Here is a 27556-nt window from a genome sequence, read left to right as displayed (position 1 = left end):
GGGGAAACGGGAGAAACAGCTGACAATCATTTCCTCCTTGGGGGGCCTGTCAAATTGAGTTGACAGGTCCTCTGGGACGTGGATTAGTTTCAGCTCGTCCACAAAGGGTGTAGGGTCCAGAAAGACTTTGTGAAACACAAGCCTCGTCAGCTCATCCACATAGACTGAAAAAGAAAGCATTGTATAAATAATTTGTTCTTGTTATTCACTTTTTGTATTTAATGTATTCTCGTTGTGATGCATTGCTGCTAGACACAACCTATAGAATAGCAAAATAAAATGAGACTTTGTGTTATGACAGAATAAAACCCTCATGCCACTAAACAGTGACTGTGTTATAAGATGCTACAGAATAAAGTATACAGTGTATTACCTGCACAACATTCCAATGAAGGGGACAACCACATTTTTTGGGGTAAAACGCAGAATTAAGTTGTGGAAGGACTCCAGGGATGAGGTCTGGTAGTGATGGCTTAGCTTTAGCACATCTTTGAGAACTCTCTTGTTGGTGAGTATCGTTTCAACTCTGGCGAGTGTTATTGAGCCTTGAGTAAAATGACAAAGATATTAGGTAAATCACCAGCACATTAGAACATTAGAACAATAATTTGCCATAACAACAATGTTATATTTACATTCTATATTGTTGATCTTATGAAGGAAGTGAAATATTGAACTTACCACCTTTTAGGTAAGGTTTATTTGCATCGCTTGCGGCTCCTACAGGATGTGTGCACTTGGGGAACAGGGGGTCATCATGCACGTGAACGTTTTGTAGGTGGTTGACCAGTGACGTCCACCTTGCCACCTTCTCCGGCCCGAGGTTGTGCTCGTCGCACTCCAGTAGACATGGTTTTTTATGCTGCGCAGCCACCTCTTCAACTTTGCGTCACAGTCCTTGTTCTGTGTAAGTTTCAGAAGTTTCTTGGACAAACCTGATAAAAAAAAAGCACATGCACAAGTTAATATTCAAGCCATAGTGTGGAAATGACGTGCTGTGATGGACAACATTCAAGGGTGTGGTGGAAATTCCACACTTCATATATCATCAACCATAACATGCATATGATAATTGCCTGTCAGTGTGACACCCTTCTGTCTGAAAAAATTTCATAGCCAGGAAACACCCATACATATTCATATCACTGTAAATTCCCATTCTAAAGAGTACTCACATTATCCTAGGATTAGTGAGTGAAATGTAATTTACAATGAGAAAAGGTGCTGTGATCAAGTGGTCTGGCAGGCCAAATTGTAGGAGATATAATGAATGTATTCAGACATTATGTCATGTCTGCTGCTGATTAGAAGCTCAGGATAAATTGCCTAGTAAAACAAAGGAATATCTTAACAAAGGACAGTGCCTCTGATTTGGTATTCTTCCATTACAACATATAGGGATAAATACCTTTTTCAAAGTGCCACACATCATAGAATTGTTCGATGTTGCGTTCCCTCAGGTACTTCTGGATCTGCGGATGACGGTCAGTCACAATGTACTCAACCGCCAAATCCTTTGACTCCAGATGATCTAGGCATCTTTTGAGTCCCTCCTTTTCCATGTGGTAACTACCACCTACTTCATTGCTCTGTTGGGGAATAACAAATAGGGCATAAATACACAGAAGCATGTCTATCAGTAATCAACACAGTTAGCTTGCCAGCTAATATGCTAACCTAATATGCAGTTTAACAGCAAGTCTAGGCTTAGCAAGAAAATCTTACAATTGCAATATTATACAGTTAGTCTGCTACGTTCGGTCATTCATTGTAGCTGGCATGAAAACAATGTTTTTCATAACGTGTTTTTCGGACGTGTAATTAGCTAAAGTTTTTGTTTTTTTTGTATTGTTATCAGACAATGATACTACAGATTATTCAATTATTATTTAAATATTTCGTTTTGTTATTGCATTCATTTGTATAGTACTGTATCATGTCTGTATCATATTTTGTTTCATTTGTATTTTCTTTGGTTTTACATGCTCGAAAAAAAATAAAAATAAAAAAATAACATCTCTAGGTTAGAGCTTCTAGCTTAGCTTATTAATGGTAGCTCGGTAGAATACACGAACGGCAACTGTAATTACTGACCGTACGGTTAAATCACCCGGAGTATACTGTCTATGAGTATTTCGTGTGTGTTTGCAGACATTCTCCTGCTATGAGATACATGTAAGGCCATGTGCTAACATCGGTGTTGAGGTCTGGGAATGCTCGTTAGCCCTCGTGTTTACCTCGGTAGCATAGCATTAGCATAGCATAGCATTTACACAGTCGTGGTAGATACATTGTTTGTTTTAAACAGAATAAATACACAAATCACAATGAATACTTACAGGTTGTGTACCCGAATCTCCCGCTGGTCCAAACAAAGTAGGAACAGCATCGTCCTCCAATATCAGCTTTGCAAGTCCGAAGCTAAACATTGTTACGTTTTTAAAGCTTTGGTCCGTGAAATGCCGCGCACACACAACAGTACCGGCTGGTAAATCAGCTGGAACAGTGTTAAAAAGGAATGTCAACCACTGACTTCGTCGTGGTTCTGCCTTCGGTACTGCAAACATTGTGGATTTCTCCACACAAGACAGGCAACAGACCCTCCGCGACATGACTGGATAGAGCTTTGAAAAGAAGCAGGTTTTACGACACTTAATATGGTCGGCTGGCAGAGGAAGTGACGTCACGCGGTGCAGCTACGTCACGCGGGGCAGGAAGTAAACAATGGAAACTGAGAAATCTCCAACGAGGCTTTTGGGGGAGGTATTTTCTGTGTTAGAGTTTTACTCCCTACAGGGTGTACTTTGAGGGGTTTTGACTTTGCAGACTGTTTACATGCATGGACACCTTCATAACACACAAGGAGACGGGTAATAACCGGAAAAGCATGCAATGGGCCCTTTAAGATCCCGAGCATGTATTATAGAAGGGCAAGGGATCGAAGTTTTCAAATATCTCCACAACATCTACAAAACATCATGCCCATTACAACGGGATTATAACACCAGGACTCGTGGACACTGCCTCAAGTTGAAGAAACAGTACTCAAGACTGACTATCCGCCACAACTTTTTCAGCCTGTGTATGGTTTACTTGTGGAATGATCTGCCAGAAAGCGTGGTCACATCCAAGACTGTTAACTGTCTCAAGTCCCGCCTCGACTATTACTGGTCAAACATCACCTTCACATTGGACTATGTGACTGTTGCCAGCATCCATAGTATATGAAGAACAGTCATCTACTTATTTATGAGCGACTAAAAGGCCCTAGGCCTACTACAGCCTTATCCTATTGATTGATTGATTGATTGATTGAAAGCTGCCTGCCTTCCTTCGATTCTCCCTGAAATGCCTGATCTTTTTAATGTTCAATGTTAACCATTTGTGCAGATAGCCTGAAGTAGAAAAAATCGCCGATGCTAATGTAGCGTACTGGGGGAGGGGGGCATCCGGGCTTAAAACGGTGTATTATAGAATGATCACACCGTTGTGACAGTACTTTTCAAAGGGTTCACGAAATATGACTACCACTCTTACATTTTGGGTTACTTAATGTTACTTCATGTTAAGGCTAATAAAAATGACACAGCTAAGGCTGTAATGCTAACTAACGTGCTTGCTACTAGCTAGGTAGCTAACATGATCCAGCCACTCCTGGTCCTTTCATCAGACGGGAAGCGAAAGAACGAGCAAGGCCCATTGCTGGTATGATTACAACCTGGTACAAAGCACTCAGGCATCTTGTTAAAGTTATCTTATCTTAGCTATCTCTTATATTTAGTGGAGGAAAACAATTATGACATCATTTTCCAGGGTCGCCGAGGGTGCTGGCGTTGTTTGTTCGCTGCTCCTCCGCCCCAAATCGTATTCTTTAGTCCAGATCGGAACCTCTCCTGTCTGGCTCTCTACTTTTTAAACGTCAGTCATCAGCAAAAATAGCAGTATCTCTCTATCGAATCGACACAGACCTTTGTGTTGTCATCTCCTACCTGCTGGCTCTTTCCTGCTCACCGGTCCCTAGCCCGCTAGCTAGCTAGCATTATCGGTTACCTGCTACCTAGATGCTCCTCGGCTCCCTGAAGTCTGCTGAGCTAACATTTCTGTCTCCACCCCAACTTCACCCTAACTCCACCCTAACTCCGCGGCTCGTGTGGGTCTTCCCATCCCGCTGCGATCAGCCGGCTTCCCCGTTGACATTGTCTCTCCCAGCCGCCTAAAGCCGGTGGCTATCAAGCATTTTAACATTCATGTTGACGACCCGACCTGCAAATATGCCTCTGAATTTAAGGAAACCCTTCACTGCTGCAACTTCTCTCAACACATCAACTTCCCAACACACAGCCGTGGTCACATCCTGGACTTGGTCTGCTCCACTGGTCTCACCATCCATCATCTGTCCAGCCTCAATCCACACATCTCTGATCACCTGGCCATCATCATGGACATCAACATCCCCATCCCCGCCCAAATGCAAAAACGCACAATAACCTACAGAAATCTCAAATCCATCTCACCTTCAGCAATCACTACCTCCATTACCTACAAGATATCTGTCTCCCCCCACTTTCTGAAAACCCATCTGAACTTGTGGACTATTATAACAGCACCCTCTCCTTCTGTCTCAATGAACTGGCCCCCACAACAACAACAAATGTCTCTTTCATACACTCCGCCCCCTGGTATACCCCGAACCAAAATCAGCAACATTTACAGCAATCTGACACCCTCATCAGCAACCCCCACCTCCCCTCCTGGCTCCCCCCCTCCTGGCTCCCCCCCCCCTTCACCTCACAGCCCCTGTCCCACTTCTCCCCTGTGACCCCCATGCAACTGTCCGACTTCATGGCTGGAATTAACTCCACCTGCACACTTGACCCAATGCCCTCCAAATTTGTTAAAGAGAGCCTCCCTGCCATCTCCCAACTCATTGCCACCATCATTATCTCTTCCCTCAGATCTGGATCACTTCCCCCCTCTCTCAAACTGGCTGCTGTCACACCCATTCTCAAAAGACCTGGACTCACACCGGACATGATGTGCAACTTCCGGCCCATCTCAAATCTCCCCTTTCTGTCAAAAATACTTGAATGTGTCATTGCCTCAGAACTTAAATCCCACCTCAGCTCCAATGACCTCTTTGAGCCATTTCAATCCAGTTTCCGATCAAAACACAACACAGAAACAGCTCTTCTGAAAATCACAAACGACATCCTCCTCTCCTCTGACTCCGGCAACCAGAACATCCTCATCCTCCTCAACCTCACCGCAGCATTCGACACCATCAACCAGGCCATCTTGCTCTCCCTCCTCGAATCATCACTCAACATCACCGACACTGCACTCTCCTGGCTGAAATCCTACCTCACCGACAGACATCAGTTTATCAACAACTGCACCTCCGACACTGCTCCTCTGTCCCAAGGCATCCCCCAGGGTTCGGTGCTTGGCCCCCTCCTCTTCATCCTCTACATGCTCCCCCTTGGCAAAATAATTAGTCGTCACAACCTTCAATTTCACTGCTACGCCGATGACATCCATCTTTATATCTCAACAAAAACCATCACCGCCACAACACACTCCACTCTCACCAACTGTCTCTCAGAAATAAAAGCATGGATGCAAACAAACTATCTCCAACTGAACAGTGCCAAATCAGACATCATCATCATCGGCCCCCCATCCCGTACCCGATTTGTGGTCGAGCCAAAGTGCTGTACATACACAGCCAAAGTACTGTACATACACTTTACAGCTAATACAACAGCACAGATTGTTCAGAATATCAGTATGAGAAAAACGACACCCTCTGTCCTTAGACCCTCACATCGTACAAAAAAAAAGCTTTTAGTCTCCGATCCTATCATTCAAGGGTGGTTTTCACTATAAGTAATGTTTTTCTTTTGGACGGACACTATAATTGAAATTGTTTTACGATGTTCAATCTGAATTTACTTTAAATTAAAAAAAATGACATATTGATTCTGACTTTTCTACATCCAACTCACAGGTTTATCGTTGCTTTGAGAAAAAAGATTATTAATTTACCCCTTTTAGAAGTGAAGCTATAGTCATTTGTTCTGGGAATGTCATTTTCGAGCCTGAGACCTTAAAAACAGGCTTGGGGCTTAACAGGTTATTAGCAAGGAACAGCTATCAGTCTGCACAAACTTATCTTAACTGTCATAGTCACATTAAAATTAAGAAAAATATGATTCAGAAGAAAAACAATTCTGATTAACTCAGATTTCTGTTATCTTTAAAGAGCAACTTAAAAACCTGCTGAACCACCCTGAGGCTTTTTCTACCTGGACTTTAAATCTATTCATGTATACAAAATGTTGAACACTGGCACACTCCACTCAGAAAAGAGGGTAGGTGTCCGTCATTATGCCCCAAAAATGGCAAACTCCAGACGGTCTTGGTTTTACAGGTTTCTCTAAACTCTCTTTTACCCAAACCTCATCCATTCTTTCTAGGAAAAGAGTTTGATGTCACTGGAATAGACCGGAACGTTGTCTCTTTTTGACAGGGCAATACTTATATGGCTTTAAAGTTCATCATACATAAAAGGGACACCTTAGTGGTCAAGTACACAAAGCTTGACTTTACTTTAATTGAGATCTTTTTATGAAGGATTTCTAATAGCACACAGGATAAACATGCTGCATGAGGAGGTGAGAATGTTCAGGAAGCCTCTGTTTCTGACAAAGTTCATCCGACAAAGCCACAAACCCAATTTACTGCATCTAATCTAAATTCCCAGTAAATCTACCTTTTCTTTGTTTTTTATTCCTGTAGTTTTTCACCATGGAACAAACATGTTCTCACAGCAGCTTAGAAAGACCTTTGACACTAGGGCTCTTTTGATGTCATGTTTAAAAAGCCCCAAAACAAATTGCTCCTCTCCACAATCTACTGATAAAGAATTAGGGCCTGTGATCAGCCCTTAATCCCTCTTCTGAGCAAACAGGCAGACAGAGAGGCTTGAGAGGTAAGCCCCTTGCATTAACACAGTCTCTTTTTAAACATTTTCAGGGTTCTGTTCTGCTCTGTTAACGAATTAAATCCCTTTAAAAATGTACAACCACTACTACTCTTAGGTAAGATGTCACAATGCTTGGATTGTCCATTGATTTACTGGAGAGCTGTGTGTGTGAGAGCAATACAACAAGTGTGGGACAACATGGATGTTAAGTTGGACTAATTTAAAGTTGTGCAAAACACCCTTTTTTGGGTTTGTTTTGAAATAAATTGGAATTCTCAAAAGCATGCAATATTTTTTGTTGCAGAAATATGTTTATAGGGTAGCTGTTGCTCAGGGGGTAAAATGGGCAACACCACCCAATGAGAGGGTCAGTGCTTCCATCCCCAGTCAATATGTTAAACCCCTCAAAGCGCTTTACATAATCCATTCCGTAACGTGCCACTGGCTCAAGGTAACTAACATTCTCACACATTAACACACATACAACTCGGGGTTGCCTAAGGAGACATCGACAAGTTAGGGATGGGATAGAACCCAGAACCTTCGATTGAAAAACGACCGCACTACGCATTTAAGTGTCCGGACACGTAACCCTAAATCACTCCCGTAAACTAATCTAAAGTATTGCAGTTTATGTAAGTTGCTTTGGATAAAAGTGTCAGCTAAAATAACGTGTAAAAATGAATCAAAGAAAAGTTGATTCTCTAATAAAAGTCAGGGCTTTGGTTGGGACGGACAAATAAATGCAGCCCTTCAAATGTAGACAACGGTGCTGCCAGTAACTACTTCTGTTAAAGAATGGCATGGCATCAAGTTATTCATTCCATCAAATAGTTTTGTTGTGGGGCGTAATAAACATTGCAAGATGTCGGTCTTTACAAGTTGCTTTCTTAATGACCTAATACATGAAATAAAAAAATTACATTTACTGATTTTCCATCCGGGTCACTCATCACTGTAATTCTTTGGACACTGTTGTCAGAACAGACAAACAAGGACTCAACTATTGAGAACAAAAACTCACCCCATCTCCAAGCCACCCACCTACATAACTACATGACTTCTGTGTTACCACATCGCGTAGGCTGCCGATGACTCCACACTGCTGAGGTGTCTGGGGTGTTAGTGGGTGTCTGGCAAGGGGGTGGCTGGGGTGAATCTTTTTCGGCCAAGCTTTCCACAGGAGTCACGGTCATTGGTGTACATATTTAGTTTTGACCGTGTAAAGCCCTGTGTCCACATAGTCTTTTTGTGGCAGAAAAGCACTGGATCACCTTCTTACAGCGATCTATTTGGGCTACTTCATATTTGTTTGACATTGTTTTTTCACCATGAACACCAACCTAAAGATTCTTCCTCTCATACTTTGTATAAACAAGTTAGTTAAAAGTGCTCAGTCTGACAGCCATAGAGCAAACGATGATCTGCGTACGTTAATTATGTTTTGTGTTTCAATACATGGTTTTCAAGTAAATTCTTGGACCTTCTGCCTCTGCTAACATAAACAGGACAGAATAGTTCTGACTAAATTTGAAATCAGAAAACATAACTGAGGTCCCAACAAACCTGGCTTTGACACTCAAGGGTAGACATTAGGATCACTCTTAAAAATATTCATAAACATTACAATGTTTACACTTACTCCAACTTCAAATAGTGAAAGACGCACGACACAGAGCCGTGCAGAGTGGCTGTTGTAAATCACATCAGAGCAGGCTGTGATTGCTAATTACTACATTGGTTTGGAGACACAACTCAATCCATGCTCAACGTGTGGCTATAAACGTGTGGCCGAGGGGAGCTGCTTGTGTGCGGCAATTCCCCTTGTGTTCAACATGTGCGTGTGGGTACGGGGGGTTTTCGGTGACGGCCTGGTTTCTTTCACACATCAGTAGAATGGAGAGAGAGAGTTATTACACCGTGGAGAGCTAGCTTCACGGCACAGCTGCCTCAATGGTCAGCCTCTGCAGGCCAGGCTATTCATTAGACCGTCCTGTTACTAAACCAGGGATATGGTTAAGGGGACAGTTCTGTGTGGGGAGACATTCGGTCTTGATACATCTGCCATCAATTTGATTGGTATTCAGAAAACTTCCATATTCATAATATTGCAAGGCTACACAAAATAGAGCTCACATTATTTGGGAAAATGTAATATTTTATACTTCTACATTGTACTATTTACTACACTTATTCAAGATCTATTGGAGTTTACCAGAGAACTCCAAGTTACTTTGCCTGTTAAATCCTTCTCAAATATGCATATGTTTACGTAAATGTGACAACAATTGAACTGTCGCTCTTATTCTGACTTAAAATCGCTTTTATATAAACTTTACTGCTTTTTGCACATCTGATTTTATGCATTTTGTTGTCTCTGTACTATGTACAATGACAATTATATAGAATTGTATGTCATTTTATGTGGGCAGACATAGCTCAGGCTATAGGGACTTGGCTTAGGAACCCAAAGGGTCGCTGGTTCAAGTCCTGATCGGACCAAAATAATATGGAGTGTGGACTGGCAACGGGAGAGGCGGACAAACTGGAACCTGTTTGCTCCGACTTCTCTCAATATAACAGAATATAACATATACTTATTTATGTATATGTATTCAGACCTACTGTGTATATTTCCTTTGTGTGTGTATAGTACTGTGTGTAATAACAACTGAGTCAACTGAATTGACAAGGGTCTTCTTCTTGTAAAAATATTTCAACCCTCTTAAATAAGATAATTGAAAATTGTGACTCAATAATAAATATTTTTAATTTTGAACCAACTGAGTATGACTACAAACAAAGAGAGAATAAAGGGGTAGGTGACTTGCATGGTTGCTGGATCAATCACTCCATCTAGTGCCAGTCCTACTCAAAAGTAATGCACACGTTGTTGGACAATAACTCTGCCATCAAAACATGAGTGTATTTTGACCTTGGCATCGTACCTAATAATCAAGTCAAGGATCATTAAAGACGGGTGAAGAGGACGAGATGTGAAAGAAAACAAGCGCACACATATTGCAGCCGTTAAAGAGAGCGCTTCGCCACTGCACTTCATCTGCTTCCCTCTAATTAAACCACTAGGAATAGATCCACAGATCCACCGAAGTGCCGCATAGCGCCAGCCGCCACACCAAGAGCTGGCGGCCTCCAGTCCGCCCTCTGTAGAGCTTCCAACACACAGAAGCCACTGGGGTTTTATACATAACTCTTCCCGGCCAGAGCTCCAGGGCTTTCCAGGCGCAGTTTGAGTCATATCATTGTTTCCTGCTAAGTCTATCTTTCTTGTTTCTGCCATGTTTTGCTTGACCACTGTAAAAGCAACTTCCCCAAACTTCTTGGAAAGATTTCACTAGGAGCCAGACCAATGAACCCGTCGCTCAGGATTTGGGCTCGGATCAAATCAAGAGGCCTCTAATTATGGGACAATCGCAAGCTGGCAGCTCAGAGATGAAAATGAATAGAAGAATAAATACTGATTGAAGAAGTCCTGCCATTTGAAGAGCGAAAAGAGTAGCCTTTCCTAATCTTATTACACGCCAAAAATACATATAAATTCAGGGGATATGTTGTGTTTTTTGGCTTCATTTTTGGTTCTGTTTTCAGTAGTTATGTAGCCGTTTAGATTTAGCTCAGTACAATGAGTCAGAAAGATGATAAGTGTATAGAGTTTTAAGTTTGAGTTGCCTTGTAGAAAGGGTCATGGGGGAACTGTCAGCTTTAACAAGTACATGGAAACTAACTGCCACATGTGCAATCTTAAAAGTACACTTCTGATGACAAGCTTGGATATAAAGGAAAGAAAGTTGAAAAAGAGACAGAAATATTTCTGGGAACATTTAATGAAAGCTGACTTAAGACGCTTCCAAAACCTGGCATAGCATAGTGACTAGAAAAATTGATGAATTGGAAGCTCATATCTCTCATTAAAAACCTCAACTACAGCAAAAGTTAGAAACTAAAAAGGGACACACTAGACCCCACTGGCAAGAAAGGGCAAGGACCTACAGATTCTGTAGTGACCACGATATCCATTTGTTTTTTGTCCTTTGTTTGTGATTCACTCGTGGGGCTGACCGATGAGTAGACGCTTGTAGTTTGAGAGAAAAAATATAAATGTCCAGATGCGATAGTTTATTCCAAAAAAGGCAAAAATAAATAAACGTTTTTAATCAAACAATTTGTCATATAAACTGATATTTCAATGTTAAAGGCACAATAAAGAACCAAGCTGTGACGCTCCCAACCAGTAAGGTCTAAAAACTGTTTGCTTCAGTCAGCCACACCAGTAGGCTGCAGCACCTCTCCTTTTATGATGCAACATCTAGACCTGCAGAGTAACGCACTCAAATTAAATAATAAATAATATACACCACAGAATCTCAGATTATGTACTCTAAAAAGATAAAATAATATAATCTAAGGAAATGGCTCCTAACCGGCCACCACAAAAACAATTATCAAATATACAAAAAAAAGGAGCCTGTAGAGTCAGGATTTCTATTCATTTCATGAATCCAGTCATCTATCAATATGAGTTGTTTGGTGTTACTTATCCTGTCTACATGATATCATCGTGCCATCAGCGGAAGAAGACTCTTTGCTGCCGTCACTCTTCACATTCTAACAGCAGACAGATCTTGGTAATTGGCCTCTCCAGCACACTGGTCTGTGTTTTAACTTTGACAGCTCGAACCAGTCCTTTAGTGTCTGCCATAGCTTCTAGCACTCTTCCCAGGATCCAAGAGCTACGGGGAGCAGAAGTGTCAACTACCATTACTACATCTCCAGGTTTAAAGCTTCTCTTCTCCTTGCACCATTTCTGTCTTTCTTACATGAGGGGTAAGTATTCCCGGCACCAGCGTTTCCAGAATAGGTCTGCCATGTATTGCACCTGTTTCCATCGGCGTCTTACGTACAAGTCCTTCTTGTCAAAAACTCCAGGGGGCAGAATTGGCTTGGTTTTTAAGAGCAAGATGTGATTTGGGGTTAGAGGCTCCAGGTCTTGAGGGTCACAGAGGTTGCGCTAGACTTTTTCGCTGCCCGTCATTTTGACGGACAGGATCGTAAAACTGCTGTCAAAATTCAGAATTACCCGTCGGCCTTTACACAAATCTGACGAGGGGGCGGGGGGGAAGTATGCTCGTGAACTGTCAACGGGGGGGGGGGGGGGGGGGGGGGGGGGGGGGGGGGGGGGGGGGGGGGGGGGGGGGGGGGGGGGGACAGTTCACATGCGCCGTGTTATACATGGCTGCTGCACCTCGCGGGAGCGTGCACAGCGTAATGCCAAAACTCAGACATTTCAATGATTTGTACGGCAGTTAGGTTTGGAAACGGTATGATTTCCTTTTTGGAGGGCATACATAACATGGCATAACACCGGAGCCTAGCTGCGGGGAAACTTTGGCGCTGTTCCGAGTTTGTTCTAATCTGTCAATATGACGGACTGCTTTCAGATTTGTCCGTCATTGTTAAAAAAAATCCGTCATAGACGGAAAATATTCGGTTAAGGTGACCTCTGTTTGAGACTGTCGTGATTGGTCGACTGTTCAAAATTGCCTCTACCTCACATAAAAGGGTTTGTAGCCCTTCTTCCTCCAAAGTCTGCTGCTTCAAAACAGAATAGAGAACTTGCCTCACAGACTTTATCAGACGCTCCCAAACTCCTCCATGGTGGGATGCTCCTGGGGGGTTGAAACTCCACTTTATGCCCTTTTGCAGCAGAGTTTCCTGAATTCTGTGCTGGTTCAGAATGGAGAGGGCTTATTCAACTCTCTCTGAGCTCCAACAAAATTGGTCCCATTGTCAGATCTTATAGGTTTTCCTTGACCTCTTCTGCATATGAATCTTCTCAAAGCGTCGATACATGAGTCTGTATCAAGTGAGCTGGCGACCTCAATATGCACAGCTCTGCTTGTCATGCATGTGAACAGCACTCTCCTCTTTTGACTTGAATAGGGCCAAAGTAGTCCACACCAACATTGGTAAATGGAGGCATGTCTGGCTCAAGCCTTTCCTGTGGCAAGTCAGCCATCTTCTGCTCTCCAACTTTGGCTCTTTGTCGTCTGCACAAAACACAATCTCCCAATATTTTTTCTTACAGCAGAGTTGGCTTTGATGATCCAATACCTCTTCCTAACTTCAGAGAGGATGTGGTTTCTTCCTCCATGTCCAGTTATTTCATGCGTGTGCCTTAATATGAGAGTTGACACATGGCAGTTTTTTAGCAGTATGACAGGGAACTTAGTTTCTTCTGGCATAGCTACCCTCCTCAGGCGTCCTCCCACTCTTAGCACTCCACCCTTTAATACTGGATCAAGCTTGTCGAGGCTGCTTGTCCTTTTGACACCACGTTTTGTTGTTCGCAGTGCTGTAATTTCCTCTGGACAATACTGTCTTTGGGTTTGGCATATGATGGAGTTTTCTGCCTTCTCAAGATCTTCCAGAGTAATGGTCTGTCCACCCAGTGTGGCCTTCGTGTTTTCTATTTTCTGCTCAACATTGCTTTTGTTTTGAGCATCGGTGTTGGAGTCATTTAAAGTGGAAATAAGTTATTTTCTCCTTTGAACGAGCCGTTTCAAGCCTTCTTTGAACTTCAGGATCCATGCTACTGCAACTTTCAGTTTTCTCCAGCTGGAGAAATGCATGAGTAGCTTGCCTGTAGGATTTCCTGTGACTATAACTGTGTTGATAATAGCATTTATTTTGACTTCTAAATCATCGCAGGAGAGAGAGATGGATTCCAGGGGAAACAGCGGCCAGTCCTTTTCTGACTTCCAGAGCATTTCTGGGCCATGGATCCATGATCTGTTCTCCATAAATGTGTCGGCCTTTTGTCCTCTAGAGGCGACATCAGCAGGATTGATCTTTGTGTTCACATAGTGCCATTGGGTTATCTCTGTGGACTCCCTGATGATGGAGATTCTGTTTGCAACAAATGTGTGAAACCTTATGTGTTGGTTTGCAATGTATTTGAGCACAGATTGGCTATCAGTCCAAAACATAGAGCTTTCCAACTGTAGTTGCAACTCTGTTCTGAGTAATGTGTCCACTCTTGTAGCCAGCACTGCAGCAGCAAGCTCCATCCTGAGGATTGTGTTCTTCTTGAGAGGAGCTACTCTTGCCTTTCCCATCATGAATGCCACATGAATGTTGTTATTGTGGTTTACCAGTCTCAAGTAGCTCACTGTGCCGTACCCCTGCTCACTTGTATCCGAGAAATTGTGTAGTTGTGCTTGGATCTGTTGGCCAAAGTCAATGGGCTTGATGCACCTTTTTACCATGAAGTCAGTAATCTTCTGAAGATCTAGCTTCCATGTAACCCACTGCTTAGAAAACTTCTCAGGTATTTTCTCATCCCAACCGTAGCTAGTGCTACATAGCTCTTGTAATAGCAACTTGGCAGGAAGAGTGAATGGTGATCATAGATGGAGCTCACCATAGATAATATTCCTCTGCTTGTGTGTGGTTGTGGCTTAATGCTGACATTGAATGTAAAATTGTCATCTTCCACACACCATTGCACTCCAAGTGCTCTCTCAGTTGGGAGTCGATCTCTGTCCAGGTTCAGCTCCTTCACTTATTTAGCTCTGTCAGCTTCGGAATTGAGGACAGCACCCTGCGACTGCTGCTTATCCATTTAGAGAAGTGGAAACCTCCCCTCTGACATGCAGCTGTGAGCTCTTTGGCCAGCAGGATAGCTTCTTCCTCTGTAGCAACAAACTTTAGGCAGTCATCCACATAGATGTTTTTCAGTATTGTGTCAATCACTTCAGGTCTGAAGTACTCCCTATTATCCATTGCTGTTCTTTTTAATGCGTAGCTAGCGCAGCTGGGTGATGAAACAGCGCCAAAGAGATGCACAGTCATGCGGTACTCAGAAGGGAGAAGGCTTGTGTCCCCACCAGGCCACCACAAGAATCTTAAAAAGTCTGCATCTTTTTCGGGCACCTTGACTTGGTGAAACATCGCTTGGATGTCCCCCACCATTCCTATTGGCTCCTGGCGGAATCTGGTTAGTACTCCTAAAAGGCTGTTAGTGAGATCAGGACCCTGCAGCAGTTCTGAGTTTAAGGGTGTGCCTTTGAATGATGCTCCACAGTCAAAGACCACTCTGAGGTTTTTTTTTCTTGGGGTGGTAGACCCCATGATGAGGTATATACCAGACTTTACCCTCCTTTTGCTTCAGCTGCTCCTGTGGCACTTCTTCAGCATAACCTTTGTCAATGACATCACTGAGAAATCTGGTATATTCCTCATGAAATGATGCATTCCTACGAAGCTTTCTTTGCAGGCTGGAGAGGCGTTGCTCAGCAACGTGGCGATTATCTGGCATTGAAACATCATTCCTCCTGAAAGGTCATCTTAGACTGTAGTGTCCATCCACAATGTTTGGTGAGTCTTTTGCTATTTGCATGAGTTGCTTGTCCTCTGCTGACATTTATTTTGTGTTCTGATAGGCCTTTTCACTGAAGTCTGTGTTGTATTGTGTGATCAGTAACTCCTGTAAATTGACCAAAGAAATTCTGTTCACGGAGACGGTATTGCTGTCCTTTGCAATTCCTCCTCTCAACGGACCATTGACCACCCATCCCAGTAAAGTCCTGCATGCGTATGGGCCTTCTCCTTGGCTATTAATAATTTCTAGCGGTTCCATAACTTTGGGTGCATTGGTACCAATCAACATGCCGATTTCTGCATCAATGGTAGGGAGTTTAATTTGACTGAGGTATGGCCACTTTGATAGATCCTTTTGATTGGGAATGTTGTGTTTGGTGACAGGCATGATTTTCTGGGTGTAGATTTCTGGGAGAGGGGTGAACCTGTTGCCATGTAGCTCACTCACTTCCAGTCCTGTGATGATATGACTGCTCACAGTCTTTTCTTGGCCCATGGTGCGAAGAAGGATGTTTGTTTTCTTTCCTGACATGTTGAGCTGGTTCATGAGCTTGCTTGTGCAGAATGTAGCTGTACTTCCAGGGTCAAGGAATGCATACGTTTGAATCATTTGATTTCCTTTGTTAGATTTGACTTTAACAGGCACAATAGATAACACACACTCCTCTTCCACTTCACCGGCCCCAATATGCCCACATGCTTTTAGAATAGCCTTCTCTCCGGTCCTTGAGGTTTCAGACCTTTCACCTCTTTCCAATTGTCTTTCCTTTTCTTTTCCTATATGGAGCACAGTAGGGTGAGATTGGTTGCACACTTTACATGTTAAGCGGTTATTGCAGTTTTTGCTCATGTGACCTGGTACAAGACAACCAAAACAGATTCCTCTTTCCTTTATGAAGCTTATCTTTTCTTTGTGCATTTTCTTTTTGAGTGAGAAACATGCATCCATTGTATGTTCACCTGAACAGTACAAACAGGAAGCTTTGGAGGTGCTGCTGTGAGGCTGGGGAGATGTGGACTGGCAGTCAATGTTTGTAATACTGGTGGCAAAGCTGCTGCTAGTGGATTTTGGCCTCTTGCTAATACTTGCTTTGAAGCCCAGCTTTGCTGTGTTGACAGTTTGGTCCTGTATACAGCCAAAGACAGGGTCTGTTAATATCTTTACATGATGCTCAATGAACTTGACAAGGTCGCTGAATTTGACCTTGCTGTGCCGCCTTTCCATTAGCCTGTAGACTTCTGATCGCTACCTCTCTCTGAGTTTGTATGGTAACTTTGTAAGCAAGGATTTAAGATTTGAAGAAAGATCAAATTCCTCCATGTAGGTGATTTCCTCCATTGCATTACAGCATCCTCTTAAGTACAATGCAAAAGCCTGAAAAGCCTTGGGGTCCTCAGGTTTAATTTGAGACCATGATAGGGCTTTTTCAATGTATGCGTTAGCAATTTTAAACTTATTGCCATAATGTTCTTGAAGAAGTTCTTTAGCCTTTTGGTATCCCCTTTCTGGATCCATGTATAGGCAGGTTCTGACCAGTTCACGACACTGCCCCCTGGTGTACTGTTCCAAATAGTACAACCGATCTTTACCACAGAGAGTCTTAGGGTGCATTCACACCTAATAGTCCGCTTCTCTGGTGCGCACCAGACCACAGTTTGTTACATTGTTTCATTTTTCAGAAGGTTCGGTTTGCGTTCACACGGGCAAAACGGACTATACACTTTAAACACAAGTCATGTGCACGGAAATGCTGTTCAACCATTGGTCAGATGTTAAGGGGGTAAAAACGCAAATCCCGGCAATTTCTACCGGAGCCTCCGCCATGGAGCATCGGCACTTTTGGCAGGTTATTCTCATGCTGCTGTTAATCTGGAGATCAACAGACACTAGCGGCCCGCGCATATGATTATATAATCAGACAACGTCCGTTAAAAAACATTATAACACATATAATGAGAGACGTTCTGCAGTAAGGAGGGGCGTTTCACCGACGACAGGTGTTCTTACTTTTGTGTAGCTGACGGAGAATTGTTCATTACACGACACTGTTCAACACTTCATTCTGCTTCACTCTTTAACTAAACAACCGCGGATGTCTTGATAGACTCTCCCAAATGGAGCTTTTCCCTCTTCAAGCTACCTAACTTCACTCCTTCCACCTTTGAATTCCATGCCGTCACAGTAACCCATCCTATACAATTAACCATTGTTGTTCTCTACCGTCCACCAGGCGCCTTGGGGGACTTCTTGGAGGAATTAGATAATCTCCTCTCACACATCCCTGAAACTGGTCCTCCCGCTGTACTTCTCGGAGACTTCAACCTCCAGACAGGGAAGATAGACGAAGTAACATCTCTGTTAACCGTCTTTGCTTTCTCACTGTCTCCATCCCCACCAACTCATAAAGCTGGCAATGTCCTTGATCTCATATTCTCAAGGAACTGCGCTACCTCTAACCTCTATGTAAACCCGCTCCACACTTCCGATCACTTCTTCATTTCATTCTCTCTACCCCTTTCCAAACATAACAAACTAATCTCTTCTCATCCTGCACCTGTCCGCCGTAACCTTCGTTCCCTTTCCCCCTCTACCTTTGCCTCATCGGTGCTCTCAGCCCTCCCTTCCTCGGACTCGTTCCAACTACTACCTCCAAACTCTGCTGCAGAAACCCTACTCTCTACTCTCTCATCCACTCTGGACTCTCTCTGTCCTCTCACATCTCGGCAGGCTCGTCAGTCCCCTCCTGCTCCCTGGCTAAATGATGCACTGCATGCTAATAGAACCGTCCTTAGGGCAGCAGAGCGGAAACGGTGGAAATCCAAACACTGTGACGACCTCCTAACCTATCAGGCTCTCCTCTCCTCTTTCTCGGCTTCGATCTCTCAGGCAAAAAGCACTTTCTTTCAAGATAAGATCCAATCTTCCTATTCCAATCCCAAAAAACTATTTTGCATCTTCTCCACCCTCTTGGACCCTCCAAAAGCCCCTCCCCCCTCCTCACTTCTGTCAGGCAACTTTGTTACCCACTTTGAAAAAAAGGTTGATGATATTCGCTCTTCTTTTTCTGACTCACCTTTACTCACCGCTGGGCCACCAGACCATCCTTCTACCCACACACTAACCTCCTTTTCCCCTCTCTCTCCAAGTGAGGTTCTTACCCTCATTACCTCTGCCCGCCCTACCACCTGTCATCTGGACCCCATCCCTTCAAACCTCCTTCAGACTATCGCTCCTGATATTCTACCGTTTCTCACCCATTTCATCAACACTTCTCTAACTTCTGGTCACTTTCCAAACAGTCTCAAGGAGGCAAGAGTAAACCCTCTCCTAAAGAAACCCACTCTCAACCCGTCAGATGTTATAAACTACAGGCCTGTCTCTCTACTCCCGTTCCTGTCTAAATCACTTGAACGCGCTGTCTTTAAACAACTCTCCTGTTATCTCCATCAGAACAACCTTCTGGATCCGCACCAGTCTGGTTTCAAGGCAGGTCACTCCACAGAAACTGCTCTCATTGCTGTCACTGAGGAACTGCAGACTGCCAAAACTGCATCCCTCTCCTCTGTCATCATCCTGTTGGACCTGTCTGCTGCATTCGACACGGTGTATCATCAGATCCTCCTTCGCACTCTCCAAAAACTTGGAGTTTCAGGCTCTGCACTTTCCCTCCTCACCTCATACCTCAAAGACCGTACCTACAGGGCGACTTGGAGAGGGTCTGAGTCCGACCCTTGTCAATTAACTACAGGGGTCCCTCAGGGCTCTGTTCTTGGTCCCCTCCTCTTCTCCCTGTACACAAACTCGCTCGGATCAGTCATTAGCCCGCATGGTTTTTCATACCACTGCTACGCTGACGACACCCAATTGATTCTGTCCTTTCCCCGCTCAGAGACCCAGGTCGTCGCACGCATCTCTGCTTGTCTAGCTGACATCTCTCAGTGGATGTCTGCTCATCACCTCAAGCTCAACCTTGACAAGACTGAGCTGCTCTTCCTTCCGGGAAAAGATTGTCCCACTCTTGACCTAACAGTCAACATCGGCACCTCAGTTGTTTCCCCGACTCAGACTGCAAGGAATCTGGGTGTGACCCTAGATAACAACCTGTCCTTCACTGCAAACATCGCTGCTACAACCCGTTGCTGCAGATACACGCTTTACAACATCAAGAAGATACGTCCCCAGCTGACACAGAAAGCGACGCAGGTTCTGGTCCAGGCTCTCGTCATCTCACGCCTAGACTACTGCAACTCCCTCCTGGCTGGTCTACCTGCATGTGCCATCCGACCTCTGCAGCTCACCCAGAATGCAGCGGCTTGTCTGGTCTTCAACCTTCCTAAATTTTCCCACACCACTCCGCTCCCTTCACTGGCTTCCGGTAACTGCTAGAATCCACTTCAAGACACTGGTACTTGCTTACCATGCTGCCAATGGATCTGGCCCTTCGTACATCCAGGACATGGTTAAACCGTACACCCCAGCGCGTGCACTACGCTCTGCATCAGCCAAACGACTCGCTGCACCCTCGCTGCGAGGGGGACCCAAGTTCCCATCAGCAAAAACACGTGGGTTTGCTATCCTGGCTCCAAAATGGTGGAATGAGCTCCCCATTGACATCAGGACAGCTGATAGCTTGCACATCTTCCGGCGCAAACTGAAAACTCATCTCTTTCGACTCCACTTCGAGCGATAGATTTATTAACAAAGCACTTATATACTAATAAAGGACTGGCTTATCTAAAGCCAGTTGAGTAGCACTTGAAATGTTTGGCTCTATGAAACCTGATGTACTTATATGATTCTGTTTTCTTCAAGGTTGTGTCTTCCTGGTCGAATGTACTTATTGTAAGTCGCTTTGGATAAAAGCGTCAGCTAAATGCAATGTAATGTAATGTAATGTAACTCTTTCGCTAAAGATTTTGAAGATATCCGCGTTCTTGTGACTCGTAAATACTACGCTTCCTATGTTTTGGTGCGGACTGCGTTCACACCAGCAATGAACCGCTCCAGAGTTCGCAAGCAAGCGTTCCGAGGCCACCTATTTTAGCGGACCAGAGTCCGGTTGTTTAGTTCACTTCAGAGGTCTCGGACTGCGTTCACACCGACCCAAATGAACCGCACCAAGCGGCTAAATGCACCAGGGTTCGATTCAACCGGACTATACAAGGCAGGTGTGAACGCACCCTTAGCTTCAATGGCATGCTCAAAGGCCCTTAGAAAGGATCGGTATTCAACTGGATCTCCTTCAAAGACCTTTATGTCCTTTTGGGGTAACAATGAATGGTGTTGTTGCAGAACTAGAGAGGCAGTAATGTCATTCTGTTTTTGTAATATGCTGTACAGAGTTGTGTCTCTGATTGTGTTGGTTTCAAAGTGGGGTTTTGTGATGCCTTTGACTTTCCTCGAGCAGGATCGTGCAGTGAGTATCCATACTGGAGTCCTTCCTTTGGTCGCACACCTTGTATATCCACTCTTTCATCCTTTGTGTAATCCTCTTCCTTTGCAGAGATTACATCCTTTTGTTTTCTTTGTTCATAATATTCGTTCATTCCATCCACTGTTGGCTGTTTGTCTTGAGTTTCCAGAATGTTGAATACAGAGATTTTAGCATCAGTAGCTTCTAACTGGGATTGCAGCTCCAAAGTTTCCTTTATTTTCCTTAGTTGCTCCCTTCTTCTATGTAGCTCGTGCTCCTCCTCCTCCAAAGCATGCCTGGTCCTTAATGAAGTTAGTTTTGCCATTAGCGCAGCTTTCTCTGCTTCTGCACAGATGCGAGCAGATGAACTTGATGAACGTTCACTTCTTTGTTCACTTCTTTGAGATCTTTTGGAGACTCCAGACACACTTTCCCAAAGAGAATCCTCCTTTCCTGTTGCATACTCAGACAGCCATCTTGTCACAAAAATAATAAACTCTTCAATGCTAGTCAATTTTGATTGAAACCAAGCTTCACTCTCACGTTTTTCTTCTTCTTCGTTTAAAAGTATGTGATATGACAAGTGTGAGTCTTTAAAACTTTCCGTCAAAGCATTATATTTGACCATATTCTCCTGCACTTCATCTGCATTCATGCGGTCCTCCGTTAGCTCCTTGATAATGTTGCTTCTGCACGTAAGATGTCCCAATCTGGCTTGTCTGGATAAACGCAGGCTTGAAACATCATCCCCCTCCACTTGGGTTTCAGTTTGACTCAGATTTGCCACAGCTGCTCCAATCAGTTCCTTGTCATTCATTTTACTGATTATTTTTCACTTTTATATCAGCATTTATGAATCGGCACACTTTAGAAAGTTATTTTCAAATAGTTCAATGCCGTAGTGTGTCTGCTTGCGCCGTTCATTAATTATATTACACAGCGGATATCCAAATTAAATAATTCCGTTTCAATGTCCAACAAAATCACTCCAAAAGTGCAACTTAATTAAGATATACGTCTTCCTTAACGGAATAGTTCCAATCCATCCAGTTCTTTCCACAATTTGTACACTTTTGAGACTTCTGAACTTTATTCACCCCTGTGGCGTTTCCTGGTTCGCGCAGTCTCCATTGTTCCTTTGTCTGGATGCCGCTGTTCCTTCACAAACTTTTCCTCCGTTTTTTTTTATCCAAAAGCAAGTTTTTAGACTGTAGTGACCACGATATCCATTTGTTTTTTGTCCTTTGTTTGTGATTCACTCGTGGGGCTGACCGACGAGTAGACACTTGTAGTTTGAGAGAAACAAATATAAATGTCCAGATGCGATTGAAAATTAAGATAGTTTATTCCAAAAAAGGCAAAAATAAATAAACGTTTTTAAACAAACTATTTGTGCTGTGACGCTCCCAACCAGCAAGGTCTAAAAACTGTTTGCTTCAGTCAGCCACACCAGTAGGATGCAGCACCTCTCCTTTTATGCTGCAGCATCTCGACCTGCAGAGTAACGCACTCAAATTAAATAATAAATAATATACACCACAGAATCTCAGATTATGTACTCTAAAAAGATAAAATAATATAATCTAAGGAAATGGCTCCTACAGATTCAAATATTGCTGATTCCAAACACACACATTAAGCAAGTTCCTAATGCATGTTACGCCTCTGCTTAACTCAACACTTTTGGTAATAGGTGCTTTTTTTTGCCGGATTCTCAGCTGATCAGTGTAACGATGCTGCATGAAACAGCCATGACATCATCTTCGACGGCACACTCCCTAAATACTTTCACTGACAACTGAACAGCACTTTTTAAATGGACTAAACCTATAGTTTTGTGGTTATATATTCATATTGTGGACAAAATTACAGTTGCTATTGATGCTGGCCTTGCAACCAGAAAAGTCATGAGTCATGTTCAGTAGAGCTTGTAATACCATATAGAGAACATGTGTAATACACTAACTCACTGATAAAAGATTGGAATCAAGAATGATTTACTCCAAGTTAAAATGTGTAATCATTGTATGCTGTTTTGATGGTTTCTACTTGCACGGTTTTCTTTTTAAATGTTTCCTACGACTTTTTGGTTTTAATTTTTTTTGCACGTTTCTTCTTTTTTTTAAGTGCCTTTATTTTAGTAACAGCTATGAAAGGGGGAGGTATAAAGCATAAATGCTGAGTGGCACATTCCACAGCTGTTCATATCACAATCAGTTTTTTAAATGTTTAGCACTAGGTTTTTTCTTTTTTATTAAGCAAGGCTTTTTTGTAGATATCATGTTTACTTCCTGCTGAAAGGACTACCATGTCCTGTCTTAATTTGTCTGCAATATCATCCTGTTCCTTTTCATAAAGAGCTGCAGAGTTTAGCCATAAGTCTCGAAGGATTTTTGGGGCTTGGAGGTCAAGGAGTGAGAGCCATCTCTCATCAGCTCCATTATTAACAGCACATACACACACAGCACAGAGCATAAAATACATGAACACACAAACACACACGCACACAAGCATACACACATACACACCAAAGGAGTAACAGGAACATTCACAAGCTCATTTATAGTTTTACAAGATAGCTTTTATTAACCCTTTGGAGTCCAGGGCTAATTTGGCCGTTTTCGCATACTTTTGATTTGTCTTACTAAACCCCATTAAGAAATGTTTGGCATGTCAATGTTTGGTATCTTTTTTTCAAGGACAACCTCACCTATATAACCTGATAGTTATGTCTGTCATTTTGAGATACTTTATGAACATTTTGGACCCAAAATCACAAAAAAATGTAAAAACAGATTTTGAAAATGATATTATTTTTCATATAGGTAACACAAACATACACAACGAAACCATTTGAAAGCTGGAAATATATACATGGGATGTCACTATGATAATGTGAAAGTTTGATTGAGGTAGCATGAACCTATATACACATTTTATGAACAAATAACAGGTGTATCCATAGGCTTTTTTTCCTCATTTCTCAAGTTCTGTCAACAGTGACACAGTAGGCACAACAAAACAATTAGAAGCTTAAATAATGTACATGTGATTTCATTCTGATAAGGCAAAAGTGTTATTATAAATATAATACAAATATATATATACACATTATGTACAAAAATCTGTTTTTTCTGTCTTTATCTGTGCCACGCTTCAAAGCGGTTTCTGTCAACTACGACACAGAGGGCAACATCACAGGTTCCTCCTCCTCCATGTCAAAAAACAAGCTTAAAGCTTGACTCACGTTCAGAGTTCTCTTCATCATAGTTGAATCTTCAAAACTCTAAATCTATCTAACTATATCTAAATTCTCAATGTTTGTCTGTCACTTTGCTTCAATCGCAGTCTCCCGCCGTCTCTCTTCGTCTCCCGCCGCCTGTCTTCGTATATCTTCGTCTCTCTCATTTCCCGCCGTCTCTCTTCGGTTCCCGCCGTCCCTCTTCGTCTCTTTTCGTCTCGTTTCGTATTACTCCGTTTACCTGATTACCTCACCCCCTCCCTGGTAAATACATCCTGTTGAGCAGAATCTACAGTTTCCAGTATTTTCCGTTTCGTAAAATTATCAAATACGGCGAAGATATTAAAATATGTGCTTCCATTATTCATACTTTTTAAATATATTTGTATTAACTTTATATCATCGTCTCTCCGTGTTGATTGGGTCTTTTTGCATGAAACAAAGACTGGCATATAGTTTCAAGCCAGTACTTTCGACAGAAATACACATATACATCCTGTTAAGCAGGATCTACAGTTTCCAGTATTTTCCGTTTCGTAAAATGAACAAATACGGCGAAGATATTCAAATATGTGCTTCCATTTTTCATACTTTTGAAATGTATTAACTTTATATCATCGTATCTCCGTGTTTACTGGGTCTTTTTGCATGAAACAAAGACTGGGATATAGTTTCAAGACAGTACTTTCGACAGAAACACACGGCAATGTTGTCAGGACTGTTGTTTTTATGCGGCACCGGCTTGAACAGGTCATGTGATCTGATCACGCCGGCGTGACGGTCGACTCCAAAGGGTTAAGGGAAATGTTAGAGTAAAATACTACGATGAGAGGTGAGTCTAAAATGTAAACATTAAAGCTGCCTTCAGACACTGATTCATGAACTTGTAGATTCCAACGGCATAAAGTAAAAAAAGAAAAGTCATCTTACTTTTGTGTTGTGTTGAATTAAGAAACCTAACCTTAAAGAGTCCCTATTAGGCTTTTGGGGGTTTACCCTTTCCTGTGGTGTGTTGTATATGTTTTTGTGTGCATGTAAATGGTTTACAAAGGCAACAAATCTAAAAGTCCCTCTTCCACACTCTCCCCCCGTTCCTGAAACGCCTCCATTAGACTCCTTTGTTTACTTCCGTAACATAGTGACATAACTACAAATAGGAACCTGAAAATGATCAAAGGGCCCCTTTAAGATTTGTGCAAAGGGATAAGTTGGGGAAACTCAGGCTAAATGCATGTTCATTGTGAATAATAGAGTATGAATACACCCAGATAAATACATGTGTGGGAGTTGGCTAGTTCAGGACCACTTAGGAGACTAGATAAAGACTCATGTGAATCAAACAAACATCATTTTACACTTAAATGGAAGCGTAATTCCTCTCCTGCCTTGTCTGAACTTGTAAAGAGTCCTTCCTCAGAAATAAATGTGTGCGTGTGTGTGAGTGTCTTACCGCTGGGGTTGAATTGCATGCAGGATATGGGTTTGTCATGAGCTGGGAAGTGAGCCACCACTCCCTCTCCGTCCGACTCCTCACTCACCAAGACCTGAAGTAAATACACACACACACACACACACACACGCAAAAACACACTGAAACTCTTTTTCAAACAATAAGAACATTCAACCCAAAATGGGACTTTCCCTTACCCAAGGATGTATCTTCACATTTGAGTTTATTCTGATATCACCACCACACTCAGCAGTGTTCTTTGACATCACCCTTTGGTGAAATAGCTGAAAGTTAAACTCCTTTCTGAATGAGTCATTGCCCTCTTGTGGATAGAAAATAATTAAATATTACCTTTGTAAGAAACAAAGGCAAGACAAATACGCACTTTTTCCAAATATGTTTCTTTGTGCTGCATGAAAGGAATTAGGAATCATCAAAAGCTGAGCTATTTTTTGATTATTAATGCTTCATTAAGAGGCTGTACTAAAACCAGTGTGAACCGGGTAAAACAGAGACAAGAGTTTGGACAAATTCGATTTTCTCATGTGTGTATTTTGTGCCTGTTTCAGAGAAAGCATATACACAAGGTTAAACCTGGATCCAGTGTTGCATAAACGATGTTATGGAGGACGGCTGAGCATTTTAAATAGGAAAATGGACCAAACAAGAATGAGCCTCTTTAGGGCTTGGTCTCAGACAAGCAAGCAAGATAAAAAAGGAAGGAAGAAAGAACAGGACACTTTTATAACATTTCAGGTAGACAATACCAATACAATAGAGGGTCCACCAGAGAAACATTACGAATCGGAGAGTGTTTGTGACTGTTTCAGCAATTTCTCACTGAACTGAGTTTTGTTCTTGTCCTGTGCTGGTGCTAATTTGGTTAAACCAACTGCAAACCAACAAAACAACCTGTGTATGAATTTATTACAGCCGACAGCTGGTATATTAAAAAAACAGAAAAATGGCTTATATATATATATACAGAATATTATATATAAGCAGGGTGGTATATTGCTGTTCAAAAAGGCCAATGACAGAAAACAGGTGGTGATTAAAAGTATGGTGGAAAATAATGATTATGTCGTGCATATGCCTGGTTAATGTCTCATGATGTTTCTATATATGTGTGTGTGGTTGCGTTTTGACCTCTTTGCGTTCTCTGTGCTGCTGCTACTGTAACACTTTCTACTCTTTCAGGTACTCTCCATGAACTATTATTTTTCAGTCTAATCTTGCCCTAGCCTCGTACGTGAGCCTCTGACATACTCTTGGTTCTTGGTGTTGGCAGAAAAGATAGTTGGGGCCCGAGTTGAACCAATTTCAGGGGACGGTGAACCAGGGCTACTCAAGTGGAAACGCACATTTTTTTTCTCGCAATTGGCTACTGTAACAACTTTCTACTCTTTGCAGTACTCGCCATGACATTTGATCTGTTAGGCTAACCTTGCCCAAGCCTTGGACGTGAGCTTCCGACATACGCTGCTCTTGGTTCTTGGTGTTGGCCAAGAAGATAGTTTAGGCCGGAGTTGATCTAATTTGTGGGGCTGATAACCAGGGCTACTCAAGTGGTAGCACCAAAGAGAATCAGAATCGGCTAGGAACCGGCTAGGAACCACCTTAATTGAAAACGGGTTATGATTCTGCTGTTACAAAAGTGGCATTTTAAAGCCTGAAAGACATGAGAATAGCCTGGACTGCCACACTGACAGAAACCAATCTCTATTATATTCCTGCCTTTTACCATTTCTCTAACTATCACACCCCAACCTCAATCTTCATTTACTCTCCATTGCCAGCCCACCCTCTGATTCCTCTCCCTCTACTGTACATTTATCTTCCGCTTGAAGCTTTTCCCTCCGTGCTAGCCAGGCCCAGTCAGTGTTTATGGCCAGTGTACGGTTACGGTGTGTCGGCTGCTGACAAAGTGCAGGCCTGCTTCTGAAGGCTTAGGTTCAGCTTATAAGACAACATACTCCATGACTACAGTGGGGCCACAGTCAATGTGTAAGAGAGAAGGAATAAGCAGTAAATGTGTGTGTGGTGACCACATCACTGACAAACTG

At 42.7% G+C, this 27556-nt stretch overlaps 1 protein-coding gene and 1 long non-coding RNA gene across 10 annotated transcripts in view; both read right to left on the bottom strand.

The window, feature by feature from the left end:
* Positions 1-27556, bottom strand: part of bcas3 (BCAS3 microtubule associated cell migration factor) — a 327795-nt gene that overhangs the window by 261958 nt on the left and 38281 nt on the right. For all 8 annotated transcript variants that reach the window (XM_034205807.1, XM_034205814.1, XM_034205822.1 and 5 more), the window contains exon 13: positions 25491-25584. In XM_034205807.1, the coding sequence (XP_034061698.1) occupies positions 25491-25584 (94 nt within the window). The remainder of the gene's footprint in view (positions 1-25490; positions 25585-27556) is intronic.
* Positions 150-2773, bottom strand: LOC117539626. 2 transcript variants are annotated; one of them, XR_004568046.1, is made up of 4 exons: positions 2340-2773; positions 682-935; positions 374-545; positions 150-164 (listed from the first exon to the last, which is right to left on the bottom strand). It is a non-coding gene; the product is annotated as an uncharacterized LOC117539626 (long non-coding RNA). The 2 variants fall into 2 exon arrangements; XR_004568045.1 differs by lacking the exon at positions 2340-2773 and adding an exon at positions 1409-1601.

This window comes from Gymnodraco acuticeps, unplaced genomic scaffold (assembly GCF_902827175.1).
Source record: "Gymnodraco acuticeps unplaced genomic scaffold, fGymAcu1.1, whole genome shotgun sequence".
In the NCBI taxonomy this organism is placed as follows: domain Eukaryota; kingdom Metazoa; phylum Chordata; class Actinopteri; order Perciformes; family Bathydraconidae; genus Gymnodraco; species Gymnodraco acuticeps.
This window is presented reverse-complemented; position numbering and strand designations above follow the sequence as displayed.